General features: G+C 29.9%; 1 protein-coding gene across 1 annotated transcript; it reads right to left on the bottom strand.

Moving 5' to 3' along the window:
- Positions 1 to 295: 295 nt before the first annotated feature.
- LOC108322505 (uncharacterized) lies at positions 296 to 2,646 on the bottom strand. The gene is made up of 4 exons (XM_017554630.2): positions 2,483 to 2,646; positions 2,190 to 2,334; positions 1,217 to 1,525; positions 296 to 562 (listed from the first exon to the last, which is right to left on the bottom strand). Exons 1-4 carry the CDS (start codon positions 2,572 to 2,574, stop codon positions 443 to 445), a joined length of 666 nt encoding a protein of 221 aa, XP_017410119.1. The 5' UTR covers positions 2,575 to 2,646; the 3' UTR covers positions 296 to 442.
- Positions 2,647 to 12,634: the final 9,988 nt, after the last annotated feature.

Genomic DNA, 12,634 nt, shown 5'->3' with positions numbered 1-12,634 from the left:
CAGAAGATCAATCCAAACTCGCTTTTCTACCTCTACAATTTAATATATATATATATATATATATATATATATATATATATATATATATATATATATATATATATATATATATATATAAAAGGAATTTTTAATAGAACAGAGATTAAATTTATAAAACAAATTATTTAAGTCAATGCATATTTATTAATTTGATATAATGAATTAATATTAAAATTTTAAATTTAAATTGGAATGAACTAAATTTCGATAATAAGATTTAAGAATAAAAAAATATATATTACTTGATAGAAGAAAATATCCTAAAAATAGTCTGTTCCAATAAATTATGCTGAAAATGCAATGAATAATAACAGCGTGGTCCATCCATGAGTTGATAAGTTGAAAGAAGTTAAAGTATACTAAGTATACATTAAATAATTAGAATTACAATCACTCTTCAATTTCAAAATCGAGAGTTGTTTTGACCCCTTCCAGCTACATAACCAGACATAGATGATGATGCCTTCCTTTTTCTTAGGTATATCATTGAGCCACTCATTATTAACATAAATATTACCACCCCCTGTCACACAATAACACCATTACTTTCTTTATCATATCTACTTTAATCATCATCTTCTCACAATCATGTATAGACAAACAAAAAATCTACAAGGAAAGATAATACAACCCTTTACAAAACTCTTTCTGCTAATTTCATTTACCATCTGAGAACTAACAAACACAGGTTAACAATCTCAAACACCACACGGATGTGGCACAGTAATAGTATTTTTCATTTCAATTGTATCTTAAAAGTTTTTCCATAAACACTTCTACAAGAGAAAAAAAAAGGAAACAAATTATATAAGTATCTCTAACTTAAAATTAGCTTATGTACTAATTAAAATTAAGAATCTGGAGAGTTTTTACAAATTAGCTTATGCACAAACTCATCTCAACTTTTTCTTCTTATTTTTCTCTTATGGAGAAATTTATCGAATCAGACCTTAATGATGTTGTTGAAAACAGAAAGCTTTTCCAGCAGATCAAATCAAGATAATAGTGATTTTTTTTAGCTTGTTTCGCATATTAATGTCAACACATCACAGCAACTGACAATGACAACAAAAGTTAATCCTCTAATGTGGATATATTAGTTGAACAGAATAAACTGCACAGCATATGATTTAATTTTTCCAATGAAGAAAAGAGTGAGCTAAAAGCTTAAGATTACCTCAAAATTAAGCACTGACAACTTCTCTTCATTAACTGGGGTTATACAGCTTCTATAAGTGATGTAAGCCTGGGAACTATTATCTGAAGACGATGAGTCCTCAGCTAATCTTCTATCTGATTGTGAATGAGTATACTCTCCAGTAACATATGACACTTTCTGAGATTCTGCAGTACCATCACCAATTTCTAAAGAAGACCGACCTTTTTGAGACTTTGTTTTCTTTGCATCCTTTGTTGAATCTTTAATTTCTACACATTTGAATGGGATCCGGTACCCAGTCTCACTGCACCGATATTTGCTGTCACCCTACAACTCCCCAAGAAAAGCTTGCAGATTAAAATAAAAGAGGCTATTGAAAAACAACTGAGCAAATAACATCTAATGTAGATCACATCAAGTAATAAACACACACATAAAAAGAGGGTTTCATCTTAAATCACTTCACAAAAATTCTTATGGATTAGGAAAACTCAATATTAAGAACTTGAATCTCATTTCTTTGATGAACACGAACCCATTCATTCTCTAGCCCTTTCGCATCACATCAACATTTATGTTCAGAACCAAGGCCTTGTGAACAAGCCTGTACAAAGATATAGAATTTCCTTAAATCCGTTATGTTATTGTAATCCTAAATCAACAAATAACTTAATAGAATACATCAAAAACTGTATCCGGATCAGTATACATAGGCTATTCATATATATTGCATCAACCTTCAACCTTATTAACAACGCTCGATGATCTAGCTAGTTGCAAAATGAAATGACTACACTTATACACCGTTCAATTCTCTATCAACAAATCCAGTAATAGAGCGAATCAAATACTATATACCCTAAATCCAGAAATGACAACAAATAAAATCAAATACTCAGTGTCGAACCCCTGTTTATGAGAAACTCCAGTTATGTTAGAAAATTGCAACTAGTATAAGATCACACCCCAATTTGAGGGGGGAAAAGAGAACCTTCTCAGAGTAGAGGCAGGGAACACAGGGGCCCGAAGGAGCACATTCAAAGGTAACGTTAGTTCCTGAGGGTTTTTCTTTGAAACTCAAAAGAACTCTGCGCCCAAATCCGTTTCTATGTTGAGTTTCTTCGCTGTCCCAATCCCTGCCCAGTTCAAAAAACAAACAAAAGATTCAAACTTTAAGGGAAACTAGATCAAAGCAATTTTATGGATCACCAATCAGGAACTCAAAATGCGAACTTTATACAAAACCATAGATGTCGAGAAAGAGGGGAAGAAATTGGAGCTTACGTTTGTTGCGCTAATGCGGGAAAGGGAGAAATGACGAAGAAGAAAAAAAAGAAAAAGATGGGAAGAAACAATTGGGAATTTGCAAAATTCATTGCTTCCTCTCTGTCTTTCCCCTTCTCTCTTTCCCTCAATATGAAGCCAAATCTCTTTTATTCTTTCATATTAAGTCCAAATCATTCTTAATCAGAACTTCAGTTAAGTATTTACTTAAATTATGCTTTTATTTTATTTTATTTGTTGATTATCACTACACATACAAATAAACTGGATATAGATTATTTTAGTTCAATTACTCTCTCTAATATGTTTTTTATAATACTCAGTTAACTGGCTCATCATAATTAACAAAATTATGTTTATATTAATATTTTTTTCTAATACTACCTTTAATATGAATGAGACATATTTTTATTCATTTTTAAAATTTTCTTAATACCCCTCATTTTTAATATATTTGTTATGTTAAATTTTACTGGTTATTATGCATGTAAGTTAAATTTCCAAAATGCATTAAGATACCTTATTATGTGTTGAATCTTATGAAAAAAAAGATCAAGCATAATGTTTAATTTGCCTTTGGAATAAAGAGCAAAATGAATAATAAATTTGAATGAAAACTTTACCACCTATAATTTCTTAGCAGAATTTTTTACTTGAGAGAGAAGTTTAGTGATTCTGGAAGAGTTACCAAGGTTCCCACAGAAATATCTCAGTACATTCACAGCTTTGTCTGGGAACTGTTACAGCTTTGCTCAATTTGAATACACAAATCTTAATTAAAAATTATAAATAATTCATAATAATGTAATATTTTGCTTTATATTTTAGAAATTATTGTGCTGGATAGAATGCAAGAGAACTTCATAATAATAATAATGTAGTGATATGATGAAGTGAGGTTAAGAATGAAAAGCATATATGTCGTGGGAAAACTTTGGAATCAACAATATCTGAAGGTGATAGAAGAAACTTGTGGGGTGTAGAAAGAAAACTTCTAAACCCACATGAATCATACAACTTTATATCAGCATATGGGTATTGTGTGTGTGCAAATTGAAACTCCTTTTCAATTGGGCCAAAATAATAAGCTCGCCTAAAAAACAAGTGTTACTTATAGCTAAGAGTGTTAAGAAAACTATTTTAAACTGGAATATTAAAAAGGTGAACGAAATTGGAATACAAAAAGCTTAACAAATTTACCAAATCCAGACTGTACTATAAATTAATTTGAATAAAAAAAAGTATATATACTTTTGTATTTGAGTTTTTTTAAAAAATAAAATAAAAGTACGCAGATAACAATATTATCCATTCATGTATCATTATATAACCGTTGGGTTATATAAATAGGTTTGATGCTTACAATTACGCTGGAACATTGTTTCTAATGAAACAGATTCCTGTGTTAAAGTATTTTGCAAATTTTCCATTTGATTATACCAAACAAAAAGACAGTCTGTCTTTATCGTATCTAAATAAACTCTGTCACATTTATTTATGTCCAGTTGTATTTCGCTAATGAAATTGACGTATAAATTAATATATATATATATATATATATATATATATATATATATATATATATATATATATTTGTTTTTAATTTTGTCCATACTCTTTTTCAAAGAAAAGTTATATAACTAGTTAATTTTTGTAGGAAAACAGGCTTGTGATAATTAATCGAGTAAAAGTGAATTTGTTAAAAAATAGAAAACATAAATAAATTTAATATATATATATATATATATATATATATATATATATATATATATATATATATAAAGTTGTACTTCAATTAAAATATAATCAATTCACAAGTTGTAAGTCAATATAAATCTTATTTTATAAATCAGTATTGTGAAATTGAATTTGATTTAAATTAATTTTTTAATATAGTATCATAATTATAAGTTAAAATCTATTCTAATAAAATTTAATATTTGTTGAGTTTATTATTTTACTTATTATTAAACAATTCATTAATATTTAATTTCACCTATAAAACTTACACATTTCAAGATAATATGAGAAGTATGTTATAATTGGATGTAAATTTTATAAAATTAAGTTAAATTTACAGTTTACTTTTTAACAATATATATATTTATATACATAAACGAATAAATAAATCTAACAGATAATTTTGGATCGGACATACTAATTTTATATATGTTTGTTATAATTAAAGAGCAAAGGTTAAAAAAATAATGCATATTTTATTATTATCCTTATTATTATGATATAATTTTCATTATAATCATTTTCTTATTATTATTTAATATTATTTTAATTATTATCATCATTACTTATATTATTATGAATATCGTTATTATTTTTAGTACTATGACACCCATTACTGCTATTTAGTCAACAAACAATAGATATAATATTAGATACGATTATTTGTCTTATTCTTATTTTATAATGTTCTTATGTGACCCCTATCTTATTTTACCATCAAACCAGCTATAAGTAGGATAAGTACTATGCAAACTCTTTGTTTTTAATAATTTTTTTAAGAAATAAATATATCTTAACGGAAGTATTAATGTTAAAAAATAAATTTGAAATTTAATTTAACCCTATAAAATACTTTTTTATAAATTATAAATTGACTTGATTTATAATCTACTGTAAACTTTTGCGTGATGGAGTTGGAAAATGATTGAAAAGGCAATGTAGATGTTAAAGTGTTTACACGCGAAATGAAAATATCCGAAGCACACTGTTTGAAATCACGCCCAAAACAACACAGAGTACACATTCTGACGGACACTTTAGCCCAAAAGGGGTGGCTTTATCTCTAATGGATGAAAAAGGTTGAAGAAAAAATAGTATGTGAAGAAACGAAATGAAAGTAGGAAAAAAAAAGGTAAAAATAGAAGATAGAAGACAGAAGATATATAGGTAGAATAGAAGTTTGGCCACAAATTAAGTGTTTTGTAGATTGGTGCACTTGCCATGTGCATTTGGTTGGATGAATGTAGGGAAAACAAAGACAGCTCAAGAAGTTGAAGCAGAGGGAATCAATGCTTCCACCGCTTTGCTTCACTCTCTCTCCAACACAACAACAAGACAACATGTTTATTTTCTTTTAAACTAATATCTTCAATTATGTTTCCAAATATGTTTCTTATTCATCCATCTAGAATGTGAATGTTTTTAAGAGTAATTAATTTTTGTTTTAGTTATGGGTTGAGGTTGTCTATTCAGTAAAGGTTTAATGTCTCTTTATGTTTCTATTTTTGCCCAGAATCTCAAATAGGTCCCTTTATTTTTTGGTGTCTCAATCGGGTCTTTATTTTTGTAAAATTGAATCAAATAAAGGATTTTCGTCAAATTGATCAAACGCCATTAAGAAAGGTATTACGTGGCATATTGAAAATAGACATGTGTAGGGAAGTTGGCATGCTGACACCCTAGTGTTCAACTTGATGGTCAGCCACTCGGTCTGGTGGTCGGTCACTCGACCTGGTGGTCGACCATCCACCAGGCCGACCAACCACCAAACCAAACGGTCGACCACCCAGCCGACTGATCGACCACCAAACCGAGTGGCCGACCACCCACCAGACCGACCGACCACCAAATCGAGTGGCCGACCATAAGGCCGACCGACCTACCAAGTCGATCACCCACCAAGGTGTCAGCATGCCACGTCAGCATGTCAACTTCCCTTATACATGTATACTATCAGCATGCCACGTAAGACCCTCCTTAACAGCGTCTTTTCAATTTGACGGCAAGCCTCTATTTAATTCAATTTTACAAAAACAATGATTCAATTGAGACGCCGAAAAAGAAAGAGACTTATTTAAGATTCTAGACAAAAATAGGGACCTAAAAAGACATTAAACCTTTACTAAGTTAGGAGTATTTTAACATTCTTCTTTCACATCTTTGGATCAAATTAAGAGGTTATCTTATCATATACCAAAATCAATAAACATCAAACAAATTCAAAAGTTAATGTGTAATAAAATCAATTACTTACTTCATTAACTTAAACGTGTATTTATAAATTTTGAAATGAATGTCAGATTACTAACAACCTAATCACAACCTAACTGGTATTAATCATATTTTGATGTAAATTAATCATCATCAAACTTAACTTTTGTTTAAAAATAACAGTTCAGTTGGTAGGATACAATCACTTGATCTTAAGTAGTTTAATGTACATTTTTAACTACATAAATAGTTTAGTTTTAAGCTAACCGAAATATCACACGATATAATATATTTAGTATATAAAACTTTCACTAGTGATCTATAAAGTATTTAAATTGTGATCTAGTCATCTATTTTAATTTGTTGCATATAAACAGTAATTCTAGCTCGGAAGCTGATAGAAATTGATTTAGAGGGAAAATAGTTGAGATAGGAGAAGGCAGAAGAAGAAAGGCTAGAAGAGATAGCATTGTTGTTAGTGGGAATTGAGAAATGTGATGAACATGTTATATGTCAGAAGCTATGTTTGAGTACAAAAGTGGCACCACAAGACGGAAGCCCATGTGGCCAAAGATAACTTAACTTGGCAAAAACACTTTTGAACAAGAGCCAAAGATCACACAACAAAAAAGGCCTCGTAGATTCCTACCTAATGAAGCTACACAAATTTAAGGTACCAAAGTTTGTGACACCAAGTAAACGATATCAGTGTCAATGTTCGCAACTATACCAACAAAATTCACGGAAAGATTCGAAAAGATTTTTATACCACTTTGGCTACTGCCAAACAACAACCTTCATGTACGTATGTACAATTTTCTTTATATTTCGTTTTTCTTCCATCAATTGCTGTCTAATTAAACAACTTCCACTCTTTCACACCCAATAAAGAAATATTCCCACTCTACTATGCATCAAGCTGTGCTTCATGCACATGATTAAGTTAAGATAAAACATTGTAATAGTTTATATATATATATATTATAAAAAGAAAATAACTCTACCGTTCAAAAGAGACCTTGGAGTGCTAAATTGAATTCTTCCGTGTTCAAGGGTCAACTCTTACGTTTTATATGCATAATATGTTAAAAATTTATTAAATGTGAGTCTATTTTTATATTGAGTAAGAATAAAAAGGTTAAAATATATATATAAGAAAAAAAATTATCTTAATGTTTTGAACTAAAATTGATGATAATTTCTAAAATAAATCGACACATGATTTATTAATGTCAAATTTCTCGTGTGAATCTTTCTTCAAAAAAATCTTATATCAAAACCAACTAATTATTTATTTTTAATGACTAAATCTTTCTACAAACAAATGTTGAGTTGCATTAATACTTCACATGATAATACATACAAAAATGAGAAAAAAGAAAAATATGTAACTGTGAAAAGATGTGTTCATTCTTTCTAAAAAACGAATAAATATTTTTTATAAGGTCTTTGAAAAAAAAATCTTTTTTTTTCTCATAAGTTTGTTTGCGTTAAAATAACTTTGATGTCTATTGTTGATCTCCTTAATTAATTATTTCTATTGTTTTGTTCACAATATACTGTTTAGAATGTGATTTTGATACGTTGATAAAAAAATGTATCACGTGAGAATAGTAGAAAATAAGTTCTGATATTTTAGAATGAACTTTCCTAAGAAGTTACTTACTTAAAACTAAAGATAATTAGTTTAAATAATATCTTAATATAATGCATTAATTTGTTTTAAAAATTATATTTAGTTGTCGGATCTTTAAAATATTAACTTCCTAACTATTTAATTTTTATGTAACATGTTAGTGTGAATAAAGGGTTTGTATACCTTCATATTACTTAAATATTCGAATATAAACTTCATAATGTAGATTTATTTAAATTTCCCACGCCGTAATAATTTTTATAAAATCACGATGTTTTTACTCTTTAAATTTAATAAAGTCAAAATAAAGTAAAAAATATGTTATATAAATAATTTAAAATTAAGTTTCTTCTCAACAAAACAAACTTGCTTCATTTCTTTTTTGTAATTTTTTTTCTCAATTTTTAATTGATTTATTTTCTTATGAACACTTGTCTCATCCCCAGTTACCTATTTAACGAGTTTACTTTTTGCAATCTACAGTTATCAGATATTTTAAGTTTTATTAAGAATTTCAAATTATTTTCACAACCTTACCATACTTAAACTTCGTATTTTTATATTTTTACTTTATTTCCCTTTTTAGATTATTTTTTCGAGCTTTCTCTTTTACTTTTTACTGTGTCAGACTTTATTTTAGCATTATCATATATCATATTAATATAAAGATGTACAAGATACAACAGATGATTTGTAGAAAATATATTGTTGCAACTTTCTTTGAAAGCAAGAACTGAGATTTCTTTGATCAAGTGTAATAAAAAAACAATAATACTACTTTTTCTTTTGTATGCTTATGTTTCTATCAATTAAGCATTTTATATTTCGTTGACAGATATATATTTTTTTACTATTGCCATTACTTTGTTAAATTAATTTTCAACTTAGATAGAACCAACTTTTCAACATTAACGGGGAACATTGGAGCACACAAAGCCAACAAATCAAATGCCATGTGTGAAGGCCATTGTTACAATACGTATAAATATATATATATATATATATATATATATATATATATATATATATATATAAATGATTGTCAGGCCTCATTAAAACGCACCCAAAACCTCTCCTGTCAGAATCATTTAAAACGTACCCAAAACCCTCTGCGCGGACGCCAGGTGTCAAGCAACTAGGATTCTGAAATCAGATAGTGGAAGGCAGGTGTCGGCAGTAGAGCGGACGCTCGTTTGGAAGTGGGAAGAAAATGATTGTTTCTGAAACTTCCGTCCCACTCTCCTCTGCATGCACCCTCCTTCCCAAACTCTGATCTTTTCATTTTTTCCTCTTTCTCACTAGAAACTCTATCTTCTCTCTAAGAAAACTAACATTTTCTCTTCTCCGATCATCATTCAGAGACCGTAGAAGCGTTCTCGGCGTCATAAGCTTCATTCTGAACCGAACATTTCCGAGTTCTGAACTTGGTAAGTCTTTTGTCCTTAGTCGTTCGTTCTATAGTACATGCAAACCAAGCCTCGGTTGCATGTTGATACCTTGTCTGATCCACTTTTGGTTTTTGACTGTTGGTTAGTTTAAGAGTTGTGGAGCGTAAGGGTAGAAGAGATTTTAGTCAGACAAACCATACTTCTGCCTTTAGGACGATCGTTCACACTAGAGGTAAGGGAAGCTTATTTAATTTAATTTACCTGTTTATTTGGTTGTATGAACGATCGCTTATTGGCTGAAATAAATACAATGCATGATGGTTGATATGTTTGGAGTGTATGAATGCGAATATGAGTATTTGTTTGGAGTATGATTTATTAACATGATGTAGAATTATGAAGTACGTAAATTGACGTTTTATGTGAAGTTATACGGTTATGAAATGATGTATTGAAAAATGAGTTGAAGATAAATGAAAATCTGAATATGAATTTCTCACTATGATAATGTGCGTTCGTCATTGAACGGTCTTTGACCGTTCGGTGTTTCTAGTAAACTCCTTTGAAATTGAATTCTTTCATTTGGAAAGAATTCTAGTTGAGGACGAGCGCCTTCTTGTAATAGTGTTATGTTTGAGCGTTCGGCCAAACGTAGATGTACCTGAGTGTTACGTGAGGAACTGAAAATCTTGTAAAACATGTATTTGTATATTTAGTTATTCTGCAACACTGTCTCCAACGTGTCTTATCATAATTATTATTATTAATGTTTCTATTATAAGTTTAAATCAGTGATAGGTCTCAACCCAAGCTCTCGTAATGAGTAGCGCTCGGTCTTATACCGAACGCTCGTACTCGTTTTTAATTTATCAATCTTGATGAAACAGCGTTCGTCCAATTTCAGTAGAATCTCCTTTACCGTGCTCAGTCATTGACCAGCACTTGTTCTCTATATATATATATATGAATTATTCTACGTAAGGTTCTTTAAAGTCTTGGCACATCTACTTTCATTGTCTCCGACCTAGAGTCCCCGTACCTGATGTATTCTTTGAGTGTTGGTTGTAGTTCACGAGAGTCAGTTCATTTAATTGATTCATGTTGTAAGTAACGTTCGTCATATATTGTATAATTGTATTCGATTTATTCTTAAATCTAAAAGTAACTCTTTCGGTCTTATTCTATTCTGGAACGGGAGATTTCTCGGTCTCGTTCCTATCGTTCGTCCTCGTTCTGAAGAGGGCTGAACATTCGGTATTTGATGTTCTTAGAAATTGCGATAAAGATGACACTAAAGTGAAGAATTATAAAAGATGAAGAGTATATGAGATGAATGAAAGGTTGTGGATTTTGAACGAGCGTTCCGGGGAGGGACGACTCATGAGTGAATATTTGAAAGTTGTAAAGTATGACTGTGGTAATGCTAAGCTGTCGGTTCATCCTGATGTTCCGTGAGTACTCGTCCTCACGTAGAGGAGAGTAGGTCATGTGTGGGAACGGCAGGAGGTCCTAGTCCTTAGGGGTACTTTGGACAGATAGGACTAACCTCGGGTGGCAGCTGATGAGAGTATTCCAGTTACTACATCACCCGGGTGCACGAACGTCGTAGCTACACAGATTTCATACAGTCCGGACGGTCGGTCTAGTAGTAGGCCTTGCTTGAAACGTATTGTTAACTTTATATGTGTGGTGATGGTATGAATTGTATGATTTGTAACTGAATTAAATTACATAAGCTTACCCTGTGTTTTCCTTGTGTTGTCTCGTCTTGTACGTTCGTCTTGTCGTTGCAATGATCATCCATGTGGATGTGAGCAGAAGCGGACGCGCTATTGGAAGATGCGCTGGAAGAAGGAAATTTGGAGGAAGAGCACCTCGTTGACGTTGAAGTTAAGGCCGAACCGTAGTACGTTCGGTTAGTAGTATAGTTTAGATAGTGTAAGGGGGTCGTTCGATCACCTTTTCTTTTGTTAGGAATGACCGTTCGGTAATCCCTTTTGTAAACCGTTCAGTCAGATTTGTAATGATGTATAGTTAAATTTGAATTCTTTCTGTTTATGCCGTTCGGCCTGAACCGCGCGCTTTCTTTAGTGTAAGACTGAACTGATATTTTATTTAATGTAATTATTCTATTATATAGTTTATTGCTGTATTTTTGGGATGTTACAATGATTAATATATTAAACTCAAAATTAAATTATTAAGACGTGCTTTGAATTTGATATTTAGTGAAAAAGAAATATTGTTAAACTATTATTTGTACATATTGTTAAATTAGTTTTAAAAAAATTAAAATACTGGTAACTTATATTCACATAAAAATTGTCACATTACCGAAGTTCGTTCTTATATATCTTTTTAGTATACAAATATATTTAAGCTTTTTCTTCTTAATTATATGGACACGGTGCTCAATGTAAAAGAAATGTAATATCCTTTTTGACTGTTTTTTTTTTTTGGGTTTTGTCATATTAAAAGGTAACATGAAATGCATTATGAATATTACTATTTCAGATTTGACAGAAAATGTTGACTCAAGTCCTCCACTATAAATTTGCATTAAGAGAACAATTAGGAAAGAAATCTATCTTGGATAGGTAATTATAAGAGGAAAAATATATTAAAAAGTTTGTTCTTTTGTTTTTATTTTGTTATACTCTATAAAAATATTTAATAGTAAAATAATTAAAAAAAATACAGACACATTTTTCCCCTCCTCTTTCAGTCCTCTCACCTTAACCAATATATTATTTAAATACCACTAATTTCCAATTATAACAAGAGACTATCTCAAATTAAGTGAAATGTACGGTCTGATATTTTTTTCCAAGTATATATTATCTACTTTTTATTTATAATTTGTACTAAAAATATAAGTTCAATGAGTAAAATTTTCTATCATAACAAAACCTACAAATATTGATGACGAATAATGAAAGCTGAGTAGGTAAGTTTTTGCTTTATAAATGCATGTGCATATGTTATAACTATCAAGAAACTAAAAAAATCTTAGTATTTGTTTGGATGAGTAATAGAAAATAAGGAATAAAAAAAGATTGTTTGTATTAAGTGAAAAAACATAAAAAAGGGAAAAAGATAAGTAAAAAATTTCTAAATATGATTTGATTTGAAAAAATCACCCATGAGCATATTGTCTTTAGTTCAAATTTATGTTAA

The sequence above is a fragment of the Vigna angularis genome, chromosome 10 (genome assembly GCF_016808095.1).
Source record: "Vigna angularis cultivar LongXiaoDou No.4 chromosome 10, ASM1680809v1, whole genome shotgun sequence".
Lineage (NCBI taxonomy): Eukaryota > Viridiplantae > Streptophyta > Magnoliopsida > Fabales > Fabaceae > Vigna > Vigna angularis.
The sequence above is the reverse complement of the archived record's forward strand: the minus strand, read 5'-3'. Positions and strand labels throughout refer to the sequence as shown.